The following is a 26,742-nucleotide window of genomic DNA, read 5'->3' as shown; positions in this document are numbered from 1 at the left end:
GAAAGCCCAGCCCAGAGGAGCTGTCCACACCACACAGCCTCTATGGAACATGCTGGCTACTACCCTGGAAGGCAAGAGAGACACTGACCCCTAAAATACCCTGACCTTCCCCTGAAGGAAGAACCAGTACTCTTAAAATAGTAGCCGAGAATCCCAGGAAAAGAATGGTAAAAACTGCTCTCCTTTTCCTTTGATTCGGTGCAAAGAGCCTCATTATACATAAGAGTCTTGGATCTGTAATTTGGACTTCAATTTTCTTAGAAACAACACAAACCAACCCTTAAACTGCACTTTCTGGATTATTCCAAGAACCACTCCTATCCAAAAATATAAGTGATTCAAATACTGTGCTCATGACTCTTTCTGCTGCAGCAAGTAGGTCCTGCATTTGGCTCTCAGGAGGTGTCTGCAGTGTGTGCTGAATGCAAGAGAAATGAGAGAGCCAACTCGAGGTATCGTCCAACAGTCCCGGTGGGGAAGCAGTGCACACAGGTCTCCAGAAGAGCCCCTTTCAAGGTCAGCTCATGCTTGTCCTTCTATTACATCCACATTTCCTGAAAACTCCCCACTAATGGAGTCGCTCCAAGCTCCTCTAGAATGACAGGGCCACGACCCATTCATTCTTGTGGTCACAAAGTTTTCCCCTGAAGATTAAGCTTGTTTCCTTTTCTCCACTGCACTCCAAACCCAGTCAACCCTGCTCCTTCTATGTGTCCATTTTGTTTGCCAGTCTGTCTTTAGCATGCTTGGGGAAAGTTTCCTTTCCATTCGATTCCACACACCTTATGAGTAGTTCCACCGATTCCCTCAGGTATCCAAGTCATAGGCTATCTGGCCTCCTGGGGTCTGGGTCCTATTTTTCCTGAAGGACGCAGTACACTTCTATGGGTAACCACCACACACAGGTCAGGCAGTCTCCCACCCGCCTGACTGGGCATCTATTTTCAGGTAAACTAGTGGGTCAAGAACTGCTTTAAAAAATCTAAAGAAAGCCCCAGGTCCTCTCCTTTGAAATATTTATGCACCGAATTTTGCCCTAAGTTCCAGAAGGTTCTCAGACACTCTGCCAACCCCAAGCCCATATGTCCTTGCTCTAAACAGAGCTTATTTCTCCCTCAAAGCCCTCTGATTATGGTGCTGAGTGCTGACTAGAGGCCACTTTTTATCCTCATGAGTTTGTAAAATTTATTACCTGTAACTTGGCAAAATCAGAAGTTTACTACTCCTTACCAAAACTTGAGAACAACACACAGAGGCTACACTGTCTCAGTTAGTTTGAGCCAATTTTCCCCTAATGGGCACCTCTGCTCCTTTATCTTGTTTCCTTATCAGTCGATGACAGGCAGCCTTCTTACCAGCACACACGAATACCACCAAACCAGATTATGGCGCAGACGAGAAGTTTCCTAGAGTGTGCTCAAGTAAGAGCACCCCTTCCTGCTCACACCCGCATCCTAGAAAAATCTGCACCAACCTTTTTTCTGAATATACAAAGGGCTGAAGAGGAAGCTTTGAAGAGCCATCAGGAACATTCTGGCCCAGAGACAGTAGCCTCAGGTAACAGAACCTATCCTGCTTTAACACAATGCAGTGATTGTGGGAATCATCCTATGCACAGATTTAAAGTGAGGCTGAGTGAGGCTGGGGGGGCGCGGCTGGCTGGCACAGCCAGTTGAATGTCCAACTCTTGGCTTCAGCACAGATCATTATCTCAGGATGGAGACTGAGCCCCGCTTTGGGCTCCAGGCTCAGTGCCAAGTCTGTCTGAGATTCTCTCCCTCTCCCTCCACCCCCGGCATGCACTCTCTCTCTCCCTCTCAATAAAGAAATAAACAAAATCTTAAAAAAGAAAATCCTAGGCCAAGAAAAAGCGGAGAGGCAGCAGAGAAGCAAGGATACCCATCACTGCCTTACCTACAAGGGCAGCAAGAAAGCGAAGACCCAAATGGGGGTGGGGCAGGGTTCCCAGGGGCAGCATGCCTTACGGCATGGGAGGAAGGTTCCTCTCTGGACAGAACACCTCATTAATCTCCCATTTGGAAACTGTCTTCACATCAACGCCCCGTCCATAACCAGCGCCAGTGGCAGGAGACAAAAGGACAAAGAGTTTTTCATGGAAAAGTAAAAAAGCCACGAGGAGCTTCATAAACAAAATCCTTCCGAAAGAAGATCCTGTCCTCCTCTTCTCCTTTGCTTCATCAGGGGATTTGGGTCACTCCCTTTCTGCAGGCTGCAAGTTTCCCGCATATTCTCTAGGACATGGCTGTCTAAATGTCAGCTTAAATACTGTGCCAAGGGCACTGAGGGCAGATGGCTGGAAGCACCCTGCTGAGGAAGGAGTGCACAATATGTACCTCCAGACCTCCTTTCCCGTACCAGGTAAGCGAGGAAATGGCACAACCCTGGAGGGCATCTGGCCTGCTTGGGCTGTAGGGCACTTTCATACCTACTGCCTTTTAGAATCTCTTCAACACCTCTGATGGAGTGCACCGATCAGCCCATTCCACAGCTGAGAAAATAGGCTGGCAGTCTGAAAAGTCACACAGTCTCCTCATTGGCAGCCAAGACTGGGTCTGTGTCTCACTATGTAAGATTCAAAATTCAGTTTCACATGTGTCACACCGCAGCCGAATACACTGTATTTCAGCTGAGACCGACAGTAAGGTAAAGGAGTCAAAGCATGCCTCAAATATATACTAACTTTCTCTAATTTACAGATACAGAATTGTGAGGAAATGTATCCTTTGAAAACTGTCCATTTCTATCAACCTATATTTTAAAATTTACTTTGAAAAGAAGGTCAGCACCTCCCTAAGTCAAAGCTACCAAGGACACTTCTGAAAAGGAACTGGGCTGAAAGAGGAAGGGCTCCAAGATGGCTGGGAGAGTCTGTGGTGGAAGGTGCTAGGGACTGCAGTGGGCACAGCCAGCAGGATGGGTGGCTGCTGGCTGAGCAGCAAGTGGGGGTCTCCTCTGCTCATCCTGTCACTTTTTAAAGAATGAAGAAGGCCAGGTTAGGATTACAGAGTAGAGAGTCGATGGAAGCACAGTCCGCAGTACCCTTCATTTAGGCCTGGCCATGTCTTCTCCTCCTGTGTGGAGAGGCTCTGAAGCTGCTCTGGGCCCACCACAGGCCTTTGCCAATGGTGGGGAGGACAGAGCCTGGGCTCAGAGCAGAGGGCTGCGAGTTTGCCAGCTGGTTGTAGTTTATAAGGCAGTTTGTTTATGTGCTAGACTTTTCTGGAAGATTTATTTTATAGAAAACAAGCCTGAGTAAACTGTGTACTCTTCTACTGTCTCAAGCCACCTGCTATCAGCCTAGCCTGCTGACCCTTGACTATAATTGGGTCCCTTCCCATCCTGATCAAGAGACAGCTGTCTAGACTTCTAAGCTTAAGAGGAGGGAGACGAGGCAACTTTCTCAAGTGTTTGCCTCAGAAACCTAGGAAATGGCAGGAACATGAGAGGAGCCTGAAGGCCCGGATGTAGTTAGGAGACAAGAATTCCATTCCTATGACAGAGGATGAGGGCACCACGCTTGAGTAGTCCTGGAAAAGTGTTCTCTTTACCTCAGACAGTTGTATGGGGCTTGGGAGGCCTAAGGGCTGTGTGGGAAGGAAGCTATAGGTGGAAGGAGAGGGAAGAAAGTGTAGGAGAGCAAGGGAGGGAGGCTTCTGAGGACTAGGTTCAGAGAGATCCAGGAAATACAAAATTACAAACTTCTAAAGCCACTGAGGTTCATTTACTCAGCTCTAGCCGTTCAACAAGACCAACCTGGCCCATCTCTTAAACACAGAGGTCCTTTAAAGACACCTACCAAAGCGACCCATTGTATTGTTTACTAACCCAAAGGCCCGAATCTTTAGATTTAATTCAAATACATTATTAATAACATCAAAATGCAGGAGATAAGCTGATTAAAAATAATTCTTAGCTCTTTGCCTGACAGCCTTATAAACTAGAAATGTCTTTTTTGTTTTTGTTTTTGATCTCTTGAAATTATTTTGTTTTGAATCCTTACTTGAGTCTCAAGGATTCCCAGCAAAGTCTGTGCTCATGATTTAGTCTGCTGTTACCCTGAAGTGACCCTTAGGTAAGCCTCTAATTGCCCGGTGCCTTCATTAGCAAACTGGGTCATGAGAGGCCCCGAGAACACAGCAGCGTTTTTCTAAAGGCTCCTTTGGTCTTGGGTTGTTCCTACAGGCCTGACATAAAACAATTCTGCCCCTGCCTCCTCGAAGAACTAAAGATGGATATTCGGGGAACTTTTCTATTATCCTCAGAATCAGCCTTGGAAGCTATTGTCTCTGGGCAATAGCATTGGGAGCTACTGGGGCCGGATTTTCACTGTAGGGTCTGAGGATGAAACACAAAACCCAACAATGTGTTTCTGTGTTGGTAACCAAAGCTGGAGGGGACACGACACTGCATGAGCCCAGGCTCTGCAGGCTTGCTGCGAATGCCACAGTGGCCCAGGATGCGCACACCATTTTCTGTTTCAAGTTTCCCAGGATTCCCACAGGTGGCAACTGGGGAGCAGTGGGGGCGAGAGCCTGTGGAGAGGTCCGCATGGGGAAGCAGGTGGTGAGCCTCTTCCAACAACATGAGCCGTGGAAAGCCCTCCTCAGCCCCCAGGACACAGCTCAGAACTGCTAAGAAGACTGCTATAGATAAAAAGGCCACGCCCAGGGGAACCCCAGTTCATTTATGCAGACTGAATAAACAAAGGACTGAAAACAGGTATGCAGTTTACTTTACAAATCATTTTCAAGCACACATGACACTGTGCAGCATGGGGAGGAGATTATAAGATTAAGAGTGGGTTCTGTTTACCAGGATGTTAAGATCTAGGAGGACAACAGATCTGTGCACAAATGGCTCTTAAGGGCAGTCAGGTGCTGCAGGGTGGAGAGACGGGAGAATGGATTCTGAGGGAAGGGAGCACCTTCCCGGACTTCAGCAGCGGTCCCCACTCTTCACTCCCTCCGAGCTGAGAGTGCTAGGGGGGCGGGGGGTGGGGGGAAAGGGTTCCTCTCCTCCTACTGAGGGCTAACCTTGGGTCAGGGCCTCCCAGTCATTTGTGACCTGGCTCCAAAAATCTGTTCCTTCTTTCCTCATTTTCAACAGCTCCTTTTCTATTCGCCTTCCCCTATAGCCTACAAACATATTCCAATATCTCTTATCTGGTTATTAAAAGGAAAGAGGAAAAAAAAAGTCTCAAAGCAATTCTTATTGGAGAAGAAAAAGAACTCTATAAACGCACCATTAGGAGATAACTACTGTTTCTATTTTGATGCATATTTAATTCCTGTATCTTCAGTACCTTGTGTCATACCCAAACAGAGCAAATATTCAATGAGTCTTTACCAAAGGAATAAAGGAAGGACTAATAACAGAGGAAGCGGCATTTTAGATGGATCTCAGTGGTAAGTAGGATTGGTGCTGGTAGAGATGAGGGGAAGGACATGCTAGGAAGAGGGGAAAGCATATGTAAGGTCTCTGGAATGTGGCAATTTGGGGGCCAAACAAACCCTTCAGTGGCAAGAGTAGAGTCTGAGGGGCTTGGAGGATAGCTGGTAGACAGTCATGAAATGGCAGAAGAGTGGGTAGAGGTCTGTGTACATCACACTCTGGAGACTGGACTTCTGGGGGGAAATCCTAGCCCACCACCATGCTGTGAGAGGATTCTGAGCAACAGAGTGATGGGACCAGAGTCACCTTCTGGAAGGTCATCTAACAGCACAGGGGAAATAGAATGGAGAGCCATGAACTGGGTCTCTCAGCGTCCCAGGGGAGGATGGCAAGGACTTGAGCAGGGGGCGGCAACTGTAGGAACAGAAGAGAGAGGACTGATTAGAGACACCCGGCGAAGGGAGAAACGTTAGCGCTCAGAACGGATGTGATGGGGCAGGTGTGAAGAAAGCTAGAGACTGAGAGACCAAGTGGCTTAGAGAATGCTGATGCCATTAAAAGATCTAGACAACACAGGCCTTAAGCCCAAGTTGGAATGGGTGCATGTTTTACTGCATGAAGAGAAGGGAAAGGATGAAGGAAGGTGGAGAGGGGCTGTAGCTCTCTGAAGGGGGTTTTCAGCAGATCCAGCAGCTGGTCCCTCTGGTTTCCAGGAAGAGTTGAAAGTCACCTGGGAAAATGGTGGCTCTTGAGGGAAGAGGAGAGCAAGGCACCATGGAAGGCCCAAGGCACCATGGGCCCTCAAATAAAGGTTTGAGACAGTGGTGCTGGTCGTAAATAAAAAGGATTCCTAAGTAGCAGCTTAACTGGCAGACACCATGGTTCTCCCACAACGTCCAACATTCCACATGGGTGCATCAGGCAGGGCCTGCACAGATTTTCCTAGAACTACTGGGAATGGGCAGAAACCTGACAGGTGCTCTAACATGGCTGTTTAGGGAGTATGATTTCTCGATGTGGTCAGGTCATGAAAGTTGGGCTGGGGAGCCTAGGAGAGAGGTCAGTTTTATAAGAAAGGCCAGGTTTTCCCATGTGAGCAAAGGTGCTCCAGGAAAGGAGAAGAGACTCTAGTCCCAAGATAACTTTGTAGTCCGTGCATTCCTAGCAGAGAAGACAGGGAGAAAATAACGAAAAAAATCCTATTGTAAAGACTTTTTAGATTTTATTCTGAATGAAAGACTGGAGAGTTTCTGAAAAGGAGAGACACGACCTAATGTCTGACTTAGAAGGATCGCTCTGACCACTGTGTAAAGAGGAGATGAAATGGGGCAGCTGAGGTGAGGAGGACAGTTAGAAGGCTGCTGTGGTCCAGGTGGGGGGATAGCAGCTTGGCCCCAGGTGACAGGGCTCAGAGCAGTAAGGAAGGGGGAAAGAGTCTGGAGGCAGTTAGAAGGCAAAGCTGAGGTGATTTATTGGTAGACTGGATGTGAAGGGTGAGAGAAAGACCAAAGTCAATAATGACCTTCTGGATTTTGGCCTGCATCAATGGCTGAAATGAGGTTGCCCTTGATTGAAGTTGAAATAAGCAACTTCTGGAGCACACTCCCACATTCCAGCTGAGCTAGATGGCACATGGCGGGGACGCTGTGGGAGAGGCAAGCCATGGATCGCTACTGTCATTGTGAGACCCTTCCATTATTGTTCTGAACTTTGACCCTGGCGTTTCATGGTTCTAAGGTTCAAAGACTCAGTAATCAAGTCCAATTATTGCTTATGATCTCTTCAAAGCATAACATTGGTGTTTTTACAAAGGTGACTTCAAATGAAGATATCTTCTGATGAGTGGGGCACACAGGACACGGTACCTGTTTGCACAGCCTTAGTGCCAAGGGAGACAGAAGTGCTGGAGATCCCAAGTTCACACTGGTCTCTCACGGTCAAAGTGGACTTCGTGGTACCAGAGTTGGATCTTATGAAGCACAAGATGTCGCTGGGTTTGTTTTCCCTCATGACAATATAAATTTTGAAATCAGAGAACAATGCTCTCACCACCAGTACGTGAAAAACGTGCCCAAGAGACCCTTCAGCTTGATGATTCACAGACCTGTGCCCCTGGCGCAAATAATACATTATATGGTAATAAAAACAATGAAAAAAACCCAGACCCTTCCCAGTTCATTGACCTAAAAATCTGGGTATTGGCTTAATGAAAGCATAGACAACCAAGATTTTTTAGTGTGGCTCTTTAAAAAAAAAAAAAATCTAGTGGGTGTTTGAAGAAAGTTGGAATGACCTTTCTAGAGCTGGTCATGCCTGCTCCAGAAAGTAAGACATTCTAGGAGACTAAGGAAAAACGCAGAACTTTCTCCACTTCAACTGCCAGTGAGGCCGGCGGCCATGAAGTAGCAGCAGAAGGCTGCAGGGGGCGCTGCTCTGGCCCCTTCTAAGTCCAAGACATCACCAGTGGAGCAACCACCACATACAAACCCAGCCTCAGGCTCTGGTTGCTCTCCTTCTCATTTACTCCAGGTTCTTGATGCGGGGGCCCCCTTCCTCCTCAATGGCCTCCTCCGGCTCCCTGTCCCTCCTGCCTGCTTCCCCTGCCCCCGGGGTTAATGCAGGCTTTCCTTGCTTCTTGCCAGGGTCTTGAACAAGCCCCACCCCCCGGACAGGAGTCTGGCGTCTGACATCTCATTTCATGTATCTTGACTGTAAGAGGTACTCATGCAAAACTACATCTCAGGACAACCAACCCACCGGGCCCACCCACTAGGTAGTCTCTTGGTTGTGCAGGGTATGGCCAGTGGGTCTTGCTCCATGATGGTCCCCAGCCCAAATCCTGCACTTCCTCTTTGGCTTAGTTTGGGGGAGGCTTGGTCTGGTGCCCTTCTGGACCCTGTGCCTACTTCACACCTGCTCTCCAGCCAGAAGTCTTGCTCACCAGACGCTGCCTCCAACAGAAACCTTAAAGACCAATGGAGTTTTCAGACTTCGCTTCTTTCGAGTTCTTCTTTTATGACCCTCGTATTTTAGTAGTTCATTAGATCAGGCAGCTTTTTATTTCTTGGGTTTGAGGCTGGCAGGCATAATTGAAATTCAAAGTTCTTTTCTGTTGACTCAAGTCAGTTTTCTTCTATGGGCTTTTATTTTCTATTTCAACTTTTGCAAAAATAAGCACTTATAAAAATATAAAATGTATGTTTTCAAAAAACATTAGAAAATACAAAAAAGTAGAGAAAATTACTCATACTCTTTCTACCCAAATACAACCACTATTGGCTTTCTATTTTATTTCCTTCTGATCTTTTTCCATTCATTTTTCCCCCCATGCATGGGTCCCACCTCCACCAAAATATGATTGCTGGCATACTATCTTCACAGTTCCTTCTTTGTATCTCAGATCATATTTACTTCTTTACTTTTAAAAAGGAACTTATAGGGGTGCCTGTGTGGCTCAGTGGGTTAAAGCCTCTGCCTTCAGCTCAGGTCATGATCCCAGGGTCCTGGGATCAGGCCCCACATTGGGCTTTCTGCTCAGCGGGGGGCCTGCTTCCCCTTCTATCTCTGCCTGCCTCTCGGCCTACTTGTGATCTCTCTCTGTCAAAATAAATAAAAATAAATAAATAAATAAATAAAATTTTTAAAAATATTTAGGGGTCATAAAAACCAAACGTAACGTGTGTGACTTGTTTTGCTTCCACTTGTGACAAATCAGTTGGAGACAATCAGGGAAATGTAATTATGGACTGGGTTGTGGATAACACCAAGGCATCGGAATTAATTGTTAGGGGTGCTAGCATTATTGTTATGCAAGAAAATGTCCAAATTAAGTCACGTATCAAAATATTAGTGAAATGACATGTCTCCGGCTTGTTTTAAAATACTTTAGAAAGAAAGAAGGGGGGGGGGATTGCCAGTAGTGAATCTGGGAGATAGGGATGGTGGGCTTATGTGCTATTTTCTTTACTTTTACGCATTTATGAAATTTTTCAAAGTAAAAATTGGAAAGTTAAAGTAGCCATAGTTCAAGCAGACAAACAGTGTTAAAGTCTAGTTATGAAAACCAGCAGCCCTCTGTCCCTTTCCTTGCCAAGGGTAACCTCTTTCACCTTTGCAGGTGGTTATGTTGCTGGCTACTTCCATCTTTCTACCTAGCCTGCTTGATGACTACTTGGTTTTTCAATTTTAGGCATTATTGAAAACCCTTCACTATAGAAGAAGAGAATTTATTTTTCTTTCCACATGCACTCCCTTCCCCCAACCAACCCACATAACCGTTCCAGGCCCTCATCTTCCCGATGACGACATCATCACTACCAGAATGAAGTATTATGACTACGTACATATTAAGAATGCTGTTTCTTCCTACACCACTTTTTTATTTTCACTAGAATTAATAATTATCTCATCTTCATTTGCTTGATTTTTCTTTATACTATGTACATGAATCCACCCCAATCTTTCCACCGACTGTCTAAAACAGTGGTTCTTTTTTTTTTTTTTTCTTGAAAGATTTTATTTGCCAGAGAGAAACACAGCAAAAGAGGGAACACAAGCAGAGGGAGTGGGAGAAGGAGAAGCAGGCTTGCCACCGAGCCAGGAGCCCTACATGGGGCTCGAACCCAGGACCTTGGGGTCATGACCTGAGCCGAATGCAGATACTTAATGACTGAGCCACCCAGGTGCCCCTAAAACAGTGGTTCTTAAAGTATGGTCCGTGGCCTCTTGGAGGGTCCCTGAGACCCCTCCAGGGGCATATGAGGTCAATGCTGTTTTCATAATAATACTAAGGCACTCTTTGTCCTTTTCCACACGTTGACATTTACCCTCGCAGAACAAAAGCACTGGTGGGGTAAAGTTCGACCGCCTTGGCAGGAATCAGGCAACAGCAAAACCACATCAGGGGCCGGGGTACCCTCTACCACCTCACCCACAGCAACAAAGAAGCTACCTCGCTACAGAATGTTCTTGATGATGCAGTACAAGTTTTTAGTTTTATTATGCCTCAATCCTTGAGTCCTTGTCTCCTTATGCTGCTTGCTCAAGTAGTATGGTCGTCTTGGGAAAAGGTGTTTCTGTAACTTTGACCGGTAAGCTAAACTGATCGCTTTTTTTTTTTAACAGAACACCATTTTACCTTAAGGAACAAATATCACTCTAGCTGTGGTTCTTTGGCACTTCGAGGAAAACAACTGCATTATTTATTGCCCATGATAAAATTTGAGCTTTTGCAAATATTAGAATTTTGGAAACCTTGTATCTAACACATGAATGCGTGTTTCCTAATACTTAAAATCTTACCTAAATCAGCAGAGGCACTAACCAAGGTGATATTTTGAGATCATATAATGAAATGTTCACATTTAAGAGATCAGCATAATGAGCCAGTGTTTTCTAAATGAAGTAAACTTTCTAAGTACATGATAAAAAAAAATCTCTGTATGGGTAAAAGATCCATTTAAAGTATCAAACAGATTTTACTGTAACCCAGTTAAAAAAAAAAACTCAACTGATATTGTATTAATCTATGGGGGTGGCCCTCACAGTATACCCTAGTGAGGGGGCTTAAACCACATTGATTTCTCACAGTTCTAGAGGCTGGGAAGGCCAGTGTGGTACCTGGTGAGAGAGGCTCTCTTCCTGGCCTGCAGGCATCACCTTCTCACTGCGTCCTCACAGGTCTCTTCTTATAAAGACATTAATTCTATCAGATCAAGGCCCCACCCTTATGAACTCATTTAACCTTAATTATCTCCCTATAGGCTGTACCTCCAAATATACATTGTGGGCCTCAGGGCTTTAACATACGAGTTTTGGGGGTACAGAATTTAGTCTGTAGCACATACAGTTTCGGATTCTAAGACTGGAATTAATTTTTAAGGAACTGCCGAATTCTGGTGTAGTACAAGGACAAATATCCACAATTATCTGAAAAAGTGATTAAAATACACCTTTCTTTCCTAATGACCTGTCTGAAGCTGGATTTTCTTCACAAATGTAATTCAACCAAAATAACTTATTCTAACAGTTTGAATATAGAAGCATATATGAGAACCTCGTTTAACGTCTTTAGTACAGATGTGAAAAAGATTTACAAAAATATAAAGCCAGCTTCTCTTCTAAATTTTAGAAAATGTAGTTATTTTTCATAAAGTGGTATTTATTTTAACATAATGGATTGGGCTTAGTATTATTACCTTAATTTAAATAGGTAAATGCTTAAAGTTTTTATTGGTTTTAATTTCTAATAAGGTAAACAGTGGTAATTCACATGAACAGAAGCGTTCTGAGGTCATCAAAGACTCTTTTTAGTGTAACAAGTGCTGGGACTAGAAAGTTCTATAACTGGGGCGCCTGGGTGGCTCAGCGGGTTAAGGCCTCTGCCTTCGGCTCAGGTCATGATCCCAGGGTCCTGGGATCGAGCCCCGTATTGGGCTCTCTGCTTGGCAGGGAGCCTGCTTCCTCCCCTCTTTCTGCCTGCCTCTCTGCCTACTTGTGATCTCCCTCTCTGTCAAATAAATAAATAAAATCTTAAAAAAGAATAAAAAGAAAGTTCTATAACTGCTGATCTAAATCATTTCTCAAGAAATTCAGACACATAGCTCTTTTAACCATTTCATTTTCTTAAAGACAGCTCTCTTAGAGCCTTCGGGCCTGCTACAGTCTGGACTATCTTCTATACCTCCCTAGGACCAGTGCCCTAAGGGCTTCCTTCACCATCATCTATAGGTGTCAGCCAATCATGGTCCAGGGGTCAAATCCCGCCTGCCACCTACTTCTCTTTTTAACTTAAATTCAATCTAAGGAGCATACAGTTGCACAGAACATCCAATGCTCATTCCATCACATGCCCTTCTTAATGCCCATCATGCAGTGACAGCCATCTATTTTTAAGGAAAGTTTCACTACACCACAGTCATGCTCTTTCATTTATGCATTGTCTGCTTTTGCACCACAGCAGCAGAACTGAGTAGTTGTGACAGAGACCGAATGGCCTAAAAGCTAAAAAAAAAATAAAATAAAATAAAAAAGAAAAAGGTACTATTTTTATAGGAAAAGTTTGTCCTTTTCAGAGAAAATTTCCCAATCTGTGATCTAGGTGATTCTTTCACTGCTTTCTTGGGTTGGTTTATTTGCTCCCAGAATCCCAGGTCTTCCTCCTTCTGACTTACTCTTTCACTCTGGTAAAGCCCATCTTCTGGTAGCTTCTGAGAAAGGGTATATGAGAGATACATTTTTTTTTTTTTTGAGGCCTTGCATGTCTGAAATGTCTTTTCCTACTCACACATTTTATTCAGAACTTATCAGGGTACAGAGTTTTAGCACAAAAATCAGTCTTTTGGAAACCAGGAAGCTTTGTTTCAATTGCCATCTAGCTACTAGGCTTATAATACAAAAACAGTCTGAAGGTATTCTGAGTCCTGATAATACTGTATGTGACTTTTCTTTTTTCCTTCTTAGAAGCCAAGAGGATCTTTCCTTTGTCCTTGATGCTCTGAAATTTTATGATGCTGTGGCCTGGAGACGACGTGTATCCAAACATAGTGCTGGGGCATTGGGTGCTTTCACTCTGGAAAGTCACATCCTCTGGTAAAGGGAGAGTTCCTGAATTATTTTATTGATCATTTCTTCCCCCTCTATTTTGACTGTTCCCTATTTCTGGAATGTTCACTGAACAGATACTGGCTATCCTGGACTAGTTCTCTAATTTTCTTACCTATTCTATCTCTTTCTGGGACAGTTCCTCAACTCTGTCTTCCAACCAGAGTCTTGAATCTTCGTTTCTTCTATCATGTTTTAAATTTTCATGAGCTCTTTCTTCCTGTACCAACCCACTTCTTTTGTAAAGTATCTAGAGGTTACGACATCATTTCTTTGTTTTTTTTTTTTTTAAAGATTTTATTTATTTATTTGACAAAGAGAGATCATAAGTAGGCAGAGAGGCAGGCAGAGAGAGAGAGAGGGAAGCAGGCTCCCTGCTGAGCAGAGAGCCCAATTGGGGACTCAATCCCAGGACTCCAAGAGCACGACCTGAGCTGAAGGCAGGGGCTTAAACCACTGTGCCACCCAGATGCCCCCATGACATTATTTCTTTAAAAAAATTCTCATGGGCTATAAGTGATAGTTTCTTTTCCCCTGTAGAGTCTGTTTTGCCGTAGTTGCTTTTTTCTGTTTGTTTACTTTGGTTTTTTTATTTCATGGAAGAGGCTCTGGTCTTGGTTGTCTCTCTCTTGTTAAGTAATCTCTACACCCAGTGTGGGGCTTGAACTCATGACCCAAGATCAAGTGTTGCCCATTCCACCAACTGAGCCAGCCAGGTGCTCCTTGGTTGTTTCTTCACATGTGAGAATGAAATACTGAAGTGCTGATTTTTAGTGAAATCCTAAAAAGTGCTGCTTGTGTTGGTGGAGCTTTCTGCCTCTAGGCTTTTCTGCAGGGAGACACAGCTGGGCTGCAGGTGAGGAAGCCCCCCGCCCCCCAGGTTCTTATCTCTAAATCTTCATCATACTCAGACTCCTCAAACAGAAAAAAAAAAAAAAAAAGGTTTCTTATCTCTTGACTCAAGGGTATAAGGCTTGATGACCAGAATTCTGGGCTTGGTTGGAAAAGAAAGCTAAGATTTTAAACATTCAGGATGCCAGCACTCACTCGACCTCTCCCAAGGCCATCAGGTGTGCTTGGTGTCCTCTAGTTTAGACATCCTTTGCTTTATCCCATCCAGAGGATACATTTCTGGTCTTCTTCCCACTTATGGCAGGGGCCATCTTTCTAAACAAATTTTCAAGCAGTACGGTCAGTTTCCTCTTCACCCACCTCTCCTCTACTTTGTGGAGTTATGTGGTGCCATCGATTTCTGAATTTCTTTAGGGTTCTGCTATGTCAAGTCGGGTTGTTTCTTGGCCTTCTCCATCGTTGGCTCAGGATTCAGCTTTCTCGGGACTGCTAAGTCAGTTACCACTCATCCATCTGCTTCCAGCTTCCAAAATTTTGTTGCTGTTGTCTGCTCTCCCATTCTCTTTGTCCTTGTGGGTTTATGTCTTAAAAAAAAAAATCTCTTCACTGTTGTTTTAGTGAGGTTTTGGGAGGGAATGAAAGTGAATGTGGGTATTTGATCCTCCATCTTTATTTGGAACGTCTTCATAATTCAATATCTTCTTTTTACTTCCACTTAATATCACAGCATAAACATTTCCTATGCTCCCACGAGGTCTCTGTCACAGCGTTACTAACTGTGTCACATTCCACTGAATGTCACATCTTACTTCATTGTTGCATTTTTTTTTTTTTTTTTGGATGTTTAGGGTTGTTTCTGTTTGTGGGGGAGGAGACTGGTTTTCTTTCTTTTTTTTTTTTTTTCCTGGAGCTATCTTCCATTTATCTGCCTTACTTCGACCCTATCTTCAGGGCATGCCTGCTGACATTCTTCTCCTTTCTGTTCTTGATCCATGGTTTCATCACCACTGGCCTTGATGATAGCATTACCTTGGGTCAATTTAATTCATCTTTTTTTTTTTTTTTAAATTCATCTTCAAACTACTGGGTCACCCGTACTACACTGGAGCACTCACCTTCCTACAATGGCACCTTTCTCAGGACACTTCAGAGGGATGCTAACATTCAGAATTCATCTGTGACTGGCATTTGAGGCTCCTAATAGTTTGATTTCACCCCACCTATCCAAACTCACAACCCTTTCCCCAAATGTCCTCTCAGAATGTTCCCCCTTTCACAGCCAAGCCACATTTGCCTTCATGTCCATATTATCTCCTGCCCTAAGCCTCCCCACTTGACCTTGCTGACAGAATTTCTTCCCTCCCCTGAGAAAAGATAAAAAACAAGTAACTTGTTTCTAATTGCTTAGGGTCAGTCTGGCCTTCTAAGTGGACTGACGGCTCTTTGGGGGCAGGGGGCTCTTTTCTGTTCTCCCCTGTGGCGGCTACAGTGGTCCCTACAGTGCCCTCATCCTCCCACCACGGGGTTCCAGCTCCGCCTCAGGCACCCAGGGGATGATTAACAGGGACTCACTGAATGAAGTGGTCACGTGTGTAAGTTGTTTACCTTGCCCTCCGGGGTTAGTGTCCAGATCACGGAGAAGGTCAGCTTGTCGGTCATGGGATGGAGGCTGCACAGCTCCTCGCACAGCAGCCTGGGAAGCATGGGGATGACCTGCAAACAGAGAACAGGCCTGTGAGCACTTTCCTGCAGTTTTACCACAGGCTTAGAGCAGCCCCGAGGGCAGAGTTTTGGTGAACACCTTGAGCTTCCAGAACAAGCTCAAGATGGAGGAAGCTTCTCCCCCCAAAGACTAGACCATCTGGTACTTTTTCCACGAGCCTCTAGAGAAGTGGGAACGTCAACTGGAAAGATGAGAAGAATTGGTAACAGGGAAAAAGTAGGTACATTACAGCGATGAAAAACAACGACTTTTTACTAAAAAAAAGTCTATATACTAAAACCGAAGCTCTAGAGTCGAATGACTTGTACTTTTGGGTGCAACTGTTCCAGTTGAACTATATACTTAAGAGCCCACTGTCTTATATTTAAGTCTTTAATTCGAGCTAATTTGTGTGTGGTGATGTAAGACGGGAGTTTAGTTTCATTCTTTGCATGTAGCTGTCAGTTTTCCCAATGTCATTTATTGAAGAAACCATCGAAGATTAGTTGACCATATATACATGGGAATCATTTCAAGCTGTGTATTCTGTTCTGTTGGTCTGGTGTCTGTTTTCATGTTAGTACCATACTGCTTTGATTATTATAGCTTTGTAATGTAGTTTGAAATCAGAAGTGTGGTGCCTCCAGTTTTGTCTTTGGTCTCAAGATAGCTTTAGCTGGTCAGGGCTAACTTTTGCAGTTCTGTATGAATTTTAGGATAGCTTTTTCTATTTTTGTGAAAAATGCTACTAGAATTTTGATAGAGATTACATTGAATCTGGAGCTAACTTTGGGTAGTATGGGCATTTTAACCACTTTAATTCTTGCAATCCAAGAACACTGGGTGTCTATCTTCATACTTATTTGTGCCTTTGTCCATTTCTTTCATCAATGTCTTATAGTTTTCAGTGTACGGGTCTTTCACCCTCTTGGTTAAATGTATTTCTAAAAATTTTATTGTTTGGGGTACTATTATAAGTGGGATTGCTTTCTTAGTTTCAAAATCATCTCACATCTGTTACAATGTCTATTACCAAAAAGATAAGAAATAATAAGGATGTGGAGAAAAGAGAACACTTGGACATTGTTGGGGGGACTGTAAATCGGTGTAGCCATAATGGAAAATAGTATAGCAGTCCCTCAAAAAATGAATAATAGAACTACTGTTTGACCCAGCAACCCCATTTCTGGGTAAATATATTCCAAGGAAATGGAATCAGTACTTTGAAGGCATATCTGTGCTCTCATGTTCCCTGTAACATTACCCATCAGAGCAAGACATGGAAACAACCTACAGATCTGTCGGCAGATGAATGGATAAAGAAAATGTATATATACTCATATATACTATGGAATATGATCATCCATAAAAAAGAAGGAAATTCTGCCCTTTGTGACAACAGGGATGAACATAGGAGGGCATTACACTAAGTGAAATAAGCCAGACACAGGAACTCAAATGCTGCATGGTATCACTTACATGGCAGTGGCCGGGGGAGGAAAAATGGGGAGATGGAGGTCAAATGGCACATAGTTTCAGTTATAAGATGAATCAGTCCTGAGAATCTCAGGTACAGCACAGTGACGGCAGCTAATAAAGGGGGTTGCACACGTGAAATCTGCTGACAGTAAATCTTAAGCACTCTCACCATGCACAAACAGAAGAGCTAACTGTGTGAGGTGATGGATGTGTTGTTCACTATCTTCCTGTTGGCAATCATTTCACAATATACATGTGTCTCAAATAATCACATTGTACACCAGCAATATATACAATTACATTTTGTTAATGATCTGCCAATAAAGTTGGGACAGATTAAAAAAAAAAAACCAAGGGGCGAATGTAAACTCATGATGGCATTTTACTGTGGTAAAATTACAGCTTCAACACTTTATGATTTGAAAATATCACAACCGACCAAATTGCTTGTTGGAACATTAACAGGCTACTCCAATAAAATATCACACATTTCCTAGAGGAACACTGTGGTCAACTAGTCATTCATACTGCAGTTTTTTTTTTTTTCTTTTTAAAGATCTTATTTATTTGAGGGGTGCCTGGTTGGCTCAGTGGGTTAAAGCCTCTGCCTTCGGCTCAGGTCATGATCCCAGTGTCCTGGGATCGAGTCCCACATTGGGCTGTCTGCTCCGCAGAGAGCCTGCTTCCTCCTCTCTCTCTCTGCCTGCCTCTCTGCCTACTTGTGATCTCTGTCTGTCAAATAAATACATAAAATCTTTTAAAAAAAAAAAAGATCTTATTTATTTGAGAGGGAGAAACACAGAGAAAGAGGGAACACAAGCAGTGGGAGAGGGAGAAGCAGGCTTCCCGCTGAGCAGGGAGCCTGATGTGGGGCTCGAACCCAGGACCTTGGGACCATGACCTAAGCCAAAGGCAGATGCTTAATCACTGAGCCACCTAGGCAACCCCATACTGCAGTTTTTTAAACCTAAATTATTTCTTCCCCTTATTGATCTTTCTACTCCCTAATATACTGATCCAGTGATATACCTTCTTTCATTAAAAAAAATTCTCTCGGGGCGCCTGGGTGGCTCAGTGGGTTGAGCCTCTGCCTTCGGCTCAGGTCATGATCTCAGGGTCCTGGGATCGAGTCCCGCATCGGGCTCTCTGCTCAGCAGGGAGCCTGCTTCCTCCTCTCTCTCTCTGCCTACTTGTGATCTCTCTCTGTGTCAAATAAATAAATAAAATAAAAAAAAAATTCTCTCCAACTTACTTTCAAATGATGACTTCAAAGCTATCCCAGAATGCTATCTGTTTTCCCTGAAGTTCCTGAGATGAAGACCGTGTATCTCCCTGCATGTCCTGAAGACACCTCAGACTTACTCTTCCTTTTAAATCTATTCCTTCTTCCACTCTTCTTGATTAACAGTATTATCATTCACCCCGTCCCCAAACTAGAAACGGCCACAAATAGCCCTTTCCTCAACACACTGGCTGTGGACTCCTCGACTTGCAGTATCCAGTACAGATAATGCAGCTCACGCTTGACCCTGCCTTAAGTAACTGAGAGGCAGTAGGCAAGAGAGAGAACTCAGTACTTGTTGAGGTAAAGTTATCCAGTTATTTGTCAGCAAAAGCAAAATAATTCCTAGTATTTCTTACTCTGTGTAAGAAATCCTAGTGGTTTCTAACTCTGTGTAAATGGTACCTGTACCGTTTCAATACAGTAAGATTTCACATGGAAAAGTAACTTCTAGAACTCACAGCCCAAACCAGTAACAAATAATTAGTAACTGTATGGCATTACTCGGCATTATTCTGAAGGATGTGGGATTTCTTCCTAGCACCTGTGTAAAATCCAATGACCACCTGAAAACTTTGGCTAACAGCTTTTATAGCATGAGCACTTTTGACATTTTTTTCTTACCATTGCTTTGGGACCATCTGTTCAGATGATAATACATCTTCTTCAACTTATATAATAATGAGTGTTGAAGTATGAGCTATGTATTTAATATTGTCTTATAAGTATCAAGTGTTTTACCAAATAACACGTACGGATTGAATTGTCTCTCCTCCTCCCAAATGTCTTTGGGGGGAGTCCTAACTCTCAATGTCATTGCATTGGAGGCAGGGTCTTTAGGAGGTAGTTAAGAGTTAAATGAGGTCATAAGGATGGGGCTCTGATCCGGAAGAGAGAGGTAACTCCCCTCTCCCTGTCCTGCACAGACACAGAAAAAAAGGCCATGTGAGGACATGGGAAGAAAGTCCTCACTAGGAACCGAAATGGCTGGGACCTTCATCTAGGACCTCTACCCTCTAGAACTGTGGAAAATATAAGTGTTGTTGACGCTGCCCGGTGTCTAGCATACTCTGTGACAGCCCAAGCTAAGACAGACTAAATCAAATCTGTGGGGTATGCATTCTTGGATTCTTTTCTGGGCTGCATTAGCTGGTAATTATCCCAATTATATTTTGGTAGTAGGCTACTCACCCTGCATGCTTGTAGCCCAGAACTTCATACCTCTTTACATCTAGCTAGAGTTTCTTCCAAGAGTTCAAGGAACTATCTTATTGTGAGTCACAAAGCTGAGTGTATGGGAATGTAATAGAACTCCTGGCTTCGTGTTTAAGTGTTTGGCAAAAGAAAGTCGCTGCAACTAAATGCAGTGTGGTTTCCTGAACTGAATCCTGAAAGAGGACATTAGTGGAAAAGCTGGTGAAATCCAAATAAGGTATAGATTGTAGTTAATGGTTACGTTCCTATATCAGCTTCTTATTTAAGACAAATGTCCTAGGTGCTGTAAGATGTTAACACTGAGGGAACTGGGTGTAGGGTATTGGGACCTCTTTGTACTGTCTTCGCAACTTTTCTGTTAAGTCTAAAATTATTCCAAAACAAAAGAGCTTATTTAAAAGAAAACCACTGGGGCGCCTGGGTGGCTCAGTGGGTTAAAGCCTCTGCCTTTGGCCTAGGTCATGATCTCAGGGTCTTGGGATCAAGCCCCGCATCGGGCTTTCTGCTCAACAGGGAGCCTGCTTCCCCCTCTCTCTCTCTGCTTGCCTCTCTGCCTACTTGTGATCTCTCTGTCAAATAAATAAATAATATCTTAAAAAAAAAAAAAAAGAAAAGAAAACCACTGCTTTCACGAGTTGATCTTGTAAGTTATGCATTTAAATATGAAAGAAATTTAAGCTAACGAAATACAAACTGATCTGTTCTTATATACTAGAGTTTGGGGTTAGGATTTTATTTGCCAAAAGGCCTTTACCACCAAAATAAGGTCTAAAGTCCAGCAACCAATAGAGTGAGGTCCATACTCTTCAGCTGCACCATGTGAGAAAAAGAGCAAAGGACCGGGAGCCAGATGGACTTGAGACGGACTTGGGGCCCATCACTTCCTGTACAACTGGGCAAGCTAGTGTGATTTTGAGCCTCGGTCTTCATGCCGGCAAAACAATATGGAAGATACTCAATACAAGCGAGCTGGCTGGCTTTCCAGGGTCTCCCAGGTCCTTGGGTCACTAGGCTTGGCCTTCCCCTTCAGCAGGGCTGCTCGTGGCACACCTCTCGCTTGCCAGGCCTGCTCACTGCTCTCGCTCTTGCCAAGATCATTCTTTCTCTGAGACATCTTTCTGGATGTTTTGCATCTGGCCAACTTCTGTACATCCTTGAAGATTCAGCTCCATTGTCCCTCAAAGGCTTATCCAGATTCCCCCAGGGGAGGATGTACTGTGTTCTGAATCGTTTTCTCAACCACCTTTGTTCTTTCAAAAAGGATGGGAGGCAGTCCTAAACAGTCTGACACTTACTCTACCCTCCCAGCTCTTCTGAGAGGCTTCTATAGCTCTTAACACAGTGTGCTCACCTCCTTCTGTGCCCCTCCCCTCTACTACACCATAGAATCCTCAGGAATGAGGACAAGCTCTTGTTCCTGTCTCTCCATCTCCCATCTGACACGCAGCAAGCCCTCTGTCTGCAAATGACTGACTTTTGCCCAGAAAATGAACCACTTTCTCTTTCTGTGTTTACTATTTATTACACATAAAACATTTTATGAAATACATGGCGGGCTTCTATTTAAACAACTTTACATAAGAATTTCCTAGGCAGCTAGTATTTTAAGTGTAAGATGAACTGTTTTGACTATTCTTTCCTAAAAACTCCTGGCACACTCAGGGGCTGCTCAGGTCACAAGCACTGCTTGGTACTTTGTATCTTCTACCGAGGATAACATTTTAATACCCAGATGCCCAAGAACCTAAGTGCTCATGAAAAGCTAGGCATTAAAACATTTTCAGGTAGGATAGTTCTCTTTAAGTTTTAAAGGATAATCCTTTGAGTAACTTTCACCAGATCTTGGGGCAGAATTCAGATGGTATTCAGAGAAAACAGCCTTTATGTCCATATAGTTTTAGAAATAGAGGTTATTCCTCTTTCAAAGGTGAAGGACCGAAGGTGTTAAAATCACGTCTACAACATGGACGTCACAGCCTCTCATCAGCTAGGCCTGCTTTCTGCCGGGCTCCCTGGGAAGGTGCTCCACAGCCCGTAGCATGTCAAGACCATAGCATGGCTGGGATCCTCATGGGAGGCAGGCTGGATAGACAGGCGGTTACTTTCTCAGATACAAGTCCTGTGACTCTGGGGGATGGGAGGCCCACAGCATGTGTCGTCTACGCATGCTCGGGAGCTATGTGACCTCTGCCACCGCACCCGGGAACACTCAGAGGCCGGGCGGCTGAGCGCAGCACACAACAAAGAAGTGGAAAAGAGAAGACGGGTCTTTCTAGGGTTGAGACACTGCCGGCTGTCATCAGCATCATGAGACCACTGAGGCATCCTCTGACCCCTGGATGGTGGCTCTCATTAGCTTCACTCCAAGGTACAGAGCCCATGGATGAGTCTCTCGAAGTTCTTAAACTCCCCTCCTGTCTCTGTGCCAACCTAATGGCCCCACTGTCAGTCTCACGATGTGCCTTTCCTTTGTTTGTAAATGGCAGCTGAGCAGTGGCAGTCGGTCACTGGACCAGGTCACTAAGCCAGGCCCAGCTACTACCTCAGTGGAGGCTGGCAGTCCTTTCCCTTGTCTGCGGCTGGTTCTTTCCTCCAGGCTCCCTGACTCCATGCCAAGACTCTCTTAAACTCCTCAAACCTTCTACCCAGCTGCTTTCCCCCACCCAGGCTCTTAGCAGAGAACTTCAACGTGTCTCCACAAAGGAAAGAGAGACCATTGGACTCAACTCCTCCCAAACCTCCCTCCAGCCCCTTTCTCCCAACACTGCTCCTCTGTTAGGCAAGGGCACCTCAGTCCCCTGAGAGCTCAAGTGTCCTACCTGTGCAAAGCCTGGCCTCCTGTCTGAGCTTTGATCCAATCCCTCCCTAGCCACAGCTCTTCTCAATTAGCTATGTGTTCTTCTGCACTGTCCTTCCCAGAGACCATAAATACAGGGTCAGTCTCCCATTCCTAGAATCAGAAACAACACTCCCTTCTCCCAATCTGGAGGTCTCCCTTCATGTCACTAAGGTTCTCAAAATAGTTCATGCTTCCTATTTTCATTCACACTTTCCTTTTACTTTCCAATTCAATAGAGATTTTAATTTTTATTTATTTTTATCTATTTATTTATTAAAAAATTTTTTAGAAGATTTTATTTATTTGACAGACAGAGATCACAAGCAGGCAGAGAGGAAGGCAGAGAGAGGAAGGGAAGCAGGCTCCCCGCCAAGCAGAGAGCCCGATGCGGGGCTCAATCCCAGGACCCTGAGATCATGACCTGAGCCGAAGGCAGAGGCTTTAACCCACTGAGCCACCCAGGTGCCCCTATCTATTTTTAAAGCTATCTCTACACCCAACACGGGGCTCAAACTTACGATCCTGAGATCAAGAGTTGTACACTCTACCAATTGAGCCAGCTGGGTGCCCCTCAAAATGACCTTTTTAAATTACAAAAATTACATGTCTGTGGTAGAAATTTTAGGTGATAACAAACCAAAACATGAGAATGTAAAAATTGCGAGGCCCGAGGCCCCGTGCTTAAGAAGAAACAATGTTAACATGTTGGTACAGAACCTTTGTCTTTTGTGCACTCATAAATGACCATTCCTCGGGTAAAACATTACAGACTGTGTGCACATGTACTTTTTGAACACAGAGCTAGTGGACACTCTCAGACTCCCACTGCATTGGTCCTCACTGGACCCTTTCCTCGGCTGCTCCTTAAACTGTGCTCTCACCCTCTGCCCTCCACTCCCCTTTCTTATCCAAGCACGTGCTCCTCGGGTCCCTCCCTTACTCCTGGGGTTACACTCCCACTGATCCACGAGTCCCATACATACTGCATTTCCAGCCCTGCCTCTCCTTATAACTCCAGATCCCTTTATTACCTGCTCCCCCTGGTACCCCCGGACACCTTATTTTGGACGTCCCCTGCATACTTGGCATGAATAACACAAAGTTCAGCATTTTCTTCCCTGCACCTGTTGCTATGGTGTATTTCTTATCTCTGTTAAGAGCAGCACCCTGTTACCAGTTAAACAAGCAAGCAAACAACAACCACACACACATACTCTCTCACACACACCCCTCCCACAGAACACAACTGGGTGTTACTTTTTGATTTCTCCACTTTCCTCCCTCTGCTATACCCAGTCAGTTTCCAGGTTCTTCTGTAGGTTTTACAACTAAATCTCTCCTCTTTCCTCTCCAACTTCAAGTATGGACATACTCGTCTCTCTCGGGTTACATGCTAATAGTCTCCTAAACCAGCAGCAGAGTTCTGGAGCAGAAATTTTTCTGGGTCAGATTTCCTTATTATTCTCCAGACTTCTGCATCTTCTTACTCTATTCCATTCAACGATAATTTGCAATCCCATTTACAGTAGGACACACGGCCTTTATCTTTCCAATAGCTGAAAAACTGAATTCGACAATGTCCAGTTTTTGCTTGTCCTGCTAATGAGGGAGGGTCCAAATACCTTCAATGGGGTGGAGAGGTCTCCAGCAGAGTCTGGACCCTCCATGATCAGCAGCCAAGGGTCAACAGTGGCCAAGAGCTCTCAGTGAGAGGCTGGCAGAGGGCCTCCAGACCCTATCTCCAAGAGGAAAGCAAAGACAACAGGGGGAAGCCAACTTGCCCTGTTTGCCTAGTCTGAGTCTCTGTTGTGTGATATGGATTCCTATACAGGGAGGGGATACAGTTGGGGGCTCCTTGTTCGGGATGCCCATTTTTTTTTTTTTAAGGTTTTATTTATTTGACAGAGAGGCGATCACAAATAGACAGAGAGGCAGAGAGAAAGGGGGAAACAGGCCCCCCACTGAGCAGAGACCCTGATGCGGGATTTGATCCCAGGACTCTGAGATCATGACCCAAGCCAAAGGCAGAGGCCCAACCCACTAAGCCACCCAGGCACCCCATTGGGATGTCCATTTTATCACCAGGCTAAAGACACCTATGGCTCTAGTTCTCCTGGGGGTCCAGCTGGACACTGGCATGTTGATACACTCTCCTAAAATTCAGTGAGCAAAAATCCCTGTGTATTTTGGGGTGGTTATTCAAAGGTTCAAGGGGCCAGGGCTGAGAGAAAGAGGCCTGGTACAGATAACAATTTTCCTCCCTCTGGCCTCACTGTTTTTCAACCATATGGTTGCTAAGGTGATTTTCTACATGAGACAAAGGAGACCCTGTCCATTCCCTGTGCTTGTCCTCAAGATGAAGTCCATACTCCTTAGCCTGCCACTCTAGGCCTCTCTTTGTAACTTCATCTTTTGGCTTCTCCTGCAATTTAGACCCCAGCCATTCCAAACTCATGCCATTTCTTGAATGTTCCATGCTTTTTTGAGCCGCTGCCTAGAATGCCCTCTTCACTCACATGTCCACCTAGAAATTTTTTACTCAAAACTGGAAACACTGCTCAAAAATCCACTGCTTTGTGAAGCCATCTTGGCTCTCGTGGAAGCTCTTCTCCTACCACCAACCCAGGGAGATGCAACTTCTCTCTCCTCCCGAATAATCCCTCACCTTGGGAGGACTTCTGTAACTGCAGATGGCCCCATGCACTGTGTGAGTTACGTGCCCACCTGCTCTGACTTCCCTGGGGCAAGATCAGCATCTCTCCCATCTTTTCACACCTGCCACCTGGCACACAGCCGGTCCTCGACAAAGAGGAGCCAGATGAAGATAGATGGCCCTGCAGGCAACAGGAAAAGAAAGGAAAGGGGCTTAAAGGGAGCTTCATAACTTTAAGCATGTTTCAAGCCAGCATCAAAGTTGGGTCAGGGCATGGCTTAAAAGCTGGTTACGGAATAAAGGGACATGGTGACGGGACACTGACTTTCTAAGCATTCTGGACCAGGGCTAGGGAGAGCTGAGAGACACTGATCATTTAGATACATATGCCACTGCCCAAGGCAGCTGGGTGGGGGTACCAATAAGATTACAAAATCTTGTATTAGCCTCAGAGAGCAGAAACATCTGCTAAAGCCACAGCAGGCAGGCTGGCCAAGTTCAGCAACGGGTTAGCCAGGACAGCCCTGTGACCAACGGAAAGGGCCACAGAGGGGGAAGAATCAATCATCCGTGTAAAGAGGATCGGGGGGACTAGCAGCAACAGGGGGGGTTCCAAAGCTCAGGGGAGCCAGATGTCAGCAACCCAGCCAGGAGCGGCAGCAGGCCCCTCCTCTGCCCCTTCCAGTCCAGGCCTTCACTGCCCCGAGAACTCCTTCACGCCTTCGGAGCCCATTGGCTGTCAGAGCCTGAGAACTTAGGGAGTTTTTCTCCTTTTTTCTGAGGACTTCAAGGTTTTAACAGTAAGGTTCAGCTAGCTCCCCACTCGCACACTGAAACAGCTTGAAAGGAAAGAGATAATTCACTTGCCAGCCAACATCTCTGTTGAAAGAGTTTTCTTTTTCATATCAACACTTCCATGAATTCTGAATGGGATCAACTCTTTGCTACACAGCTGGACGTTAACAAAACATCAACACTCTGACAACCTGCTGGGGTCAGAAAGGAACATCTTAAAACTCTTTGGACTCCACGTTAAGACAGGCTTCCAATCCCAATCTTTGATCTCTATTATAAAGCAGTACCAATAAAATATCGTAGAGATTTATGGGCGAACTTTCATTTGAGCTGTTTCACACCTAAAATAACACGGGCGCTGGGGCCAACAGGCAGACAATTTAGCTTCAGGTTTCAACTGTTTAGGGTTTCTTTGGCTTTTAAAACTTAACTCACTTATTTTTAAAAATTACTTTACATTTCACAGTTTCATTGTATTTCCCTCTCGGGGAACACAGGAGATCTTTAACTGGGTAGATGTCATGACCTTCTGAGAAGGACAGGCCTAAACTCAGGTAGACGCTTATACCCTTAATTAACAGATGCCTGATTTTTGTCAAAAAGAAAGAGTGTGGGGGCACCTGGGTGGCTCAGGTGGGTTAAGCCGCTGCCTTCAGCTCAGGTCATGGTCTCAGGGTCCTGGGATCGAGCCCCACATCAGGCTCTTTGCTCAGCAGGGAGCTTGTTTCCCCCTCTCTCTCTGCCTGCTTCTCTACCTACCTGTGATTTTTCTCTGTCAAATAAATAAATAAAATCTTAAAAAAAAAAAAAAAGAGTGTGTCCTTTTCATGGGACTTAAATGGACACTATTTCAATTTATCTTTTCTCCTGAGTATACTTTATGGCTAATGAAAATAACCAAATACTTATTA

General features: G+C 44.6%; 1 protein-coding gene across 2 annotated transcripts in view; it reads right to left on the bottom strand.

The window, feature by feature from the left end:
* The window catches only part of DIS3L2 (DIS3 like 3'-5' exoribonuclease 2), a 365,013-nt gene that overhangs the window by 76,164 nt on the left and 262,107 nt on the right, over positions 1-26,742 (bottom strand). For both annotated transcript variants that reach the window (XM_059393719.1, XM_059393720.1), the window contains exon 12: positions 15,472-15,579. In XM_059393719.1, the coding sequence (XP_059249702.1) occupies positions 15,472-15,579 (108 nt within the window). The remainder of the gene's footprint in view (positions 1-15,471; positions 15,580-26,742) is intronic.

This window comes from Mustela nigripes, chromosome 3 (assembly GCF_022355385.1).
Source record: "Mustela nigripes isolate SB6536 chromosome 3, MUSNIG.SB6536, whole genome shotgun sequence".
Lineage (NCBI taxonomy): Eukaryota > Metazoa > Chordata > Mammalia > Carnivora > Mustelidae > Mustela > Mustela nigripes.
Note: the sequence above shows the minus strand (reverse complement) of the source record. Positions and strands in the feature narration are given on the sequence as shown.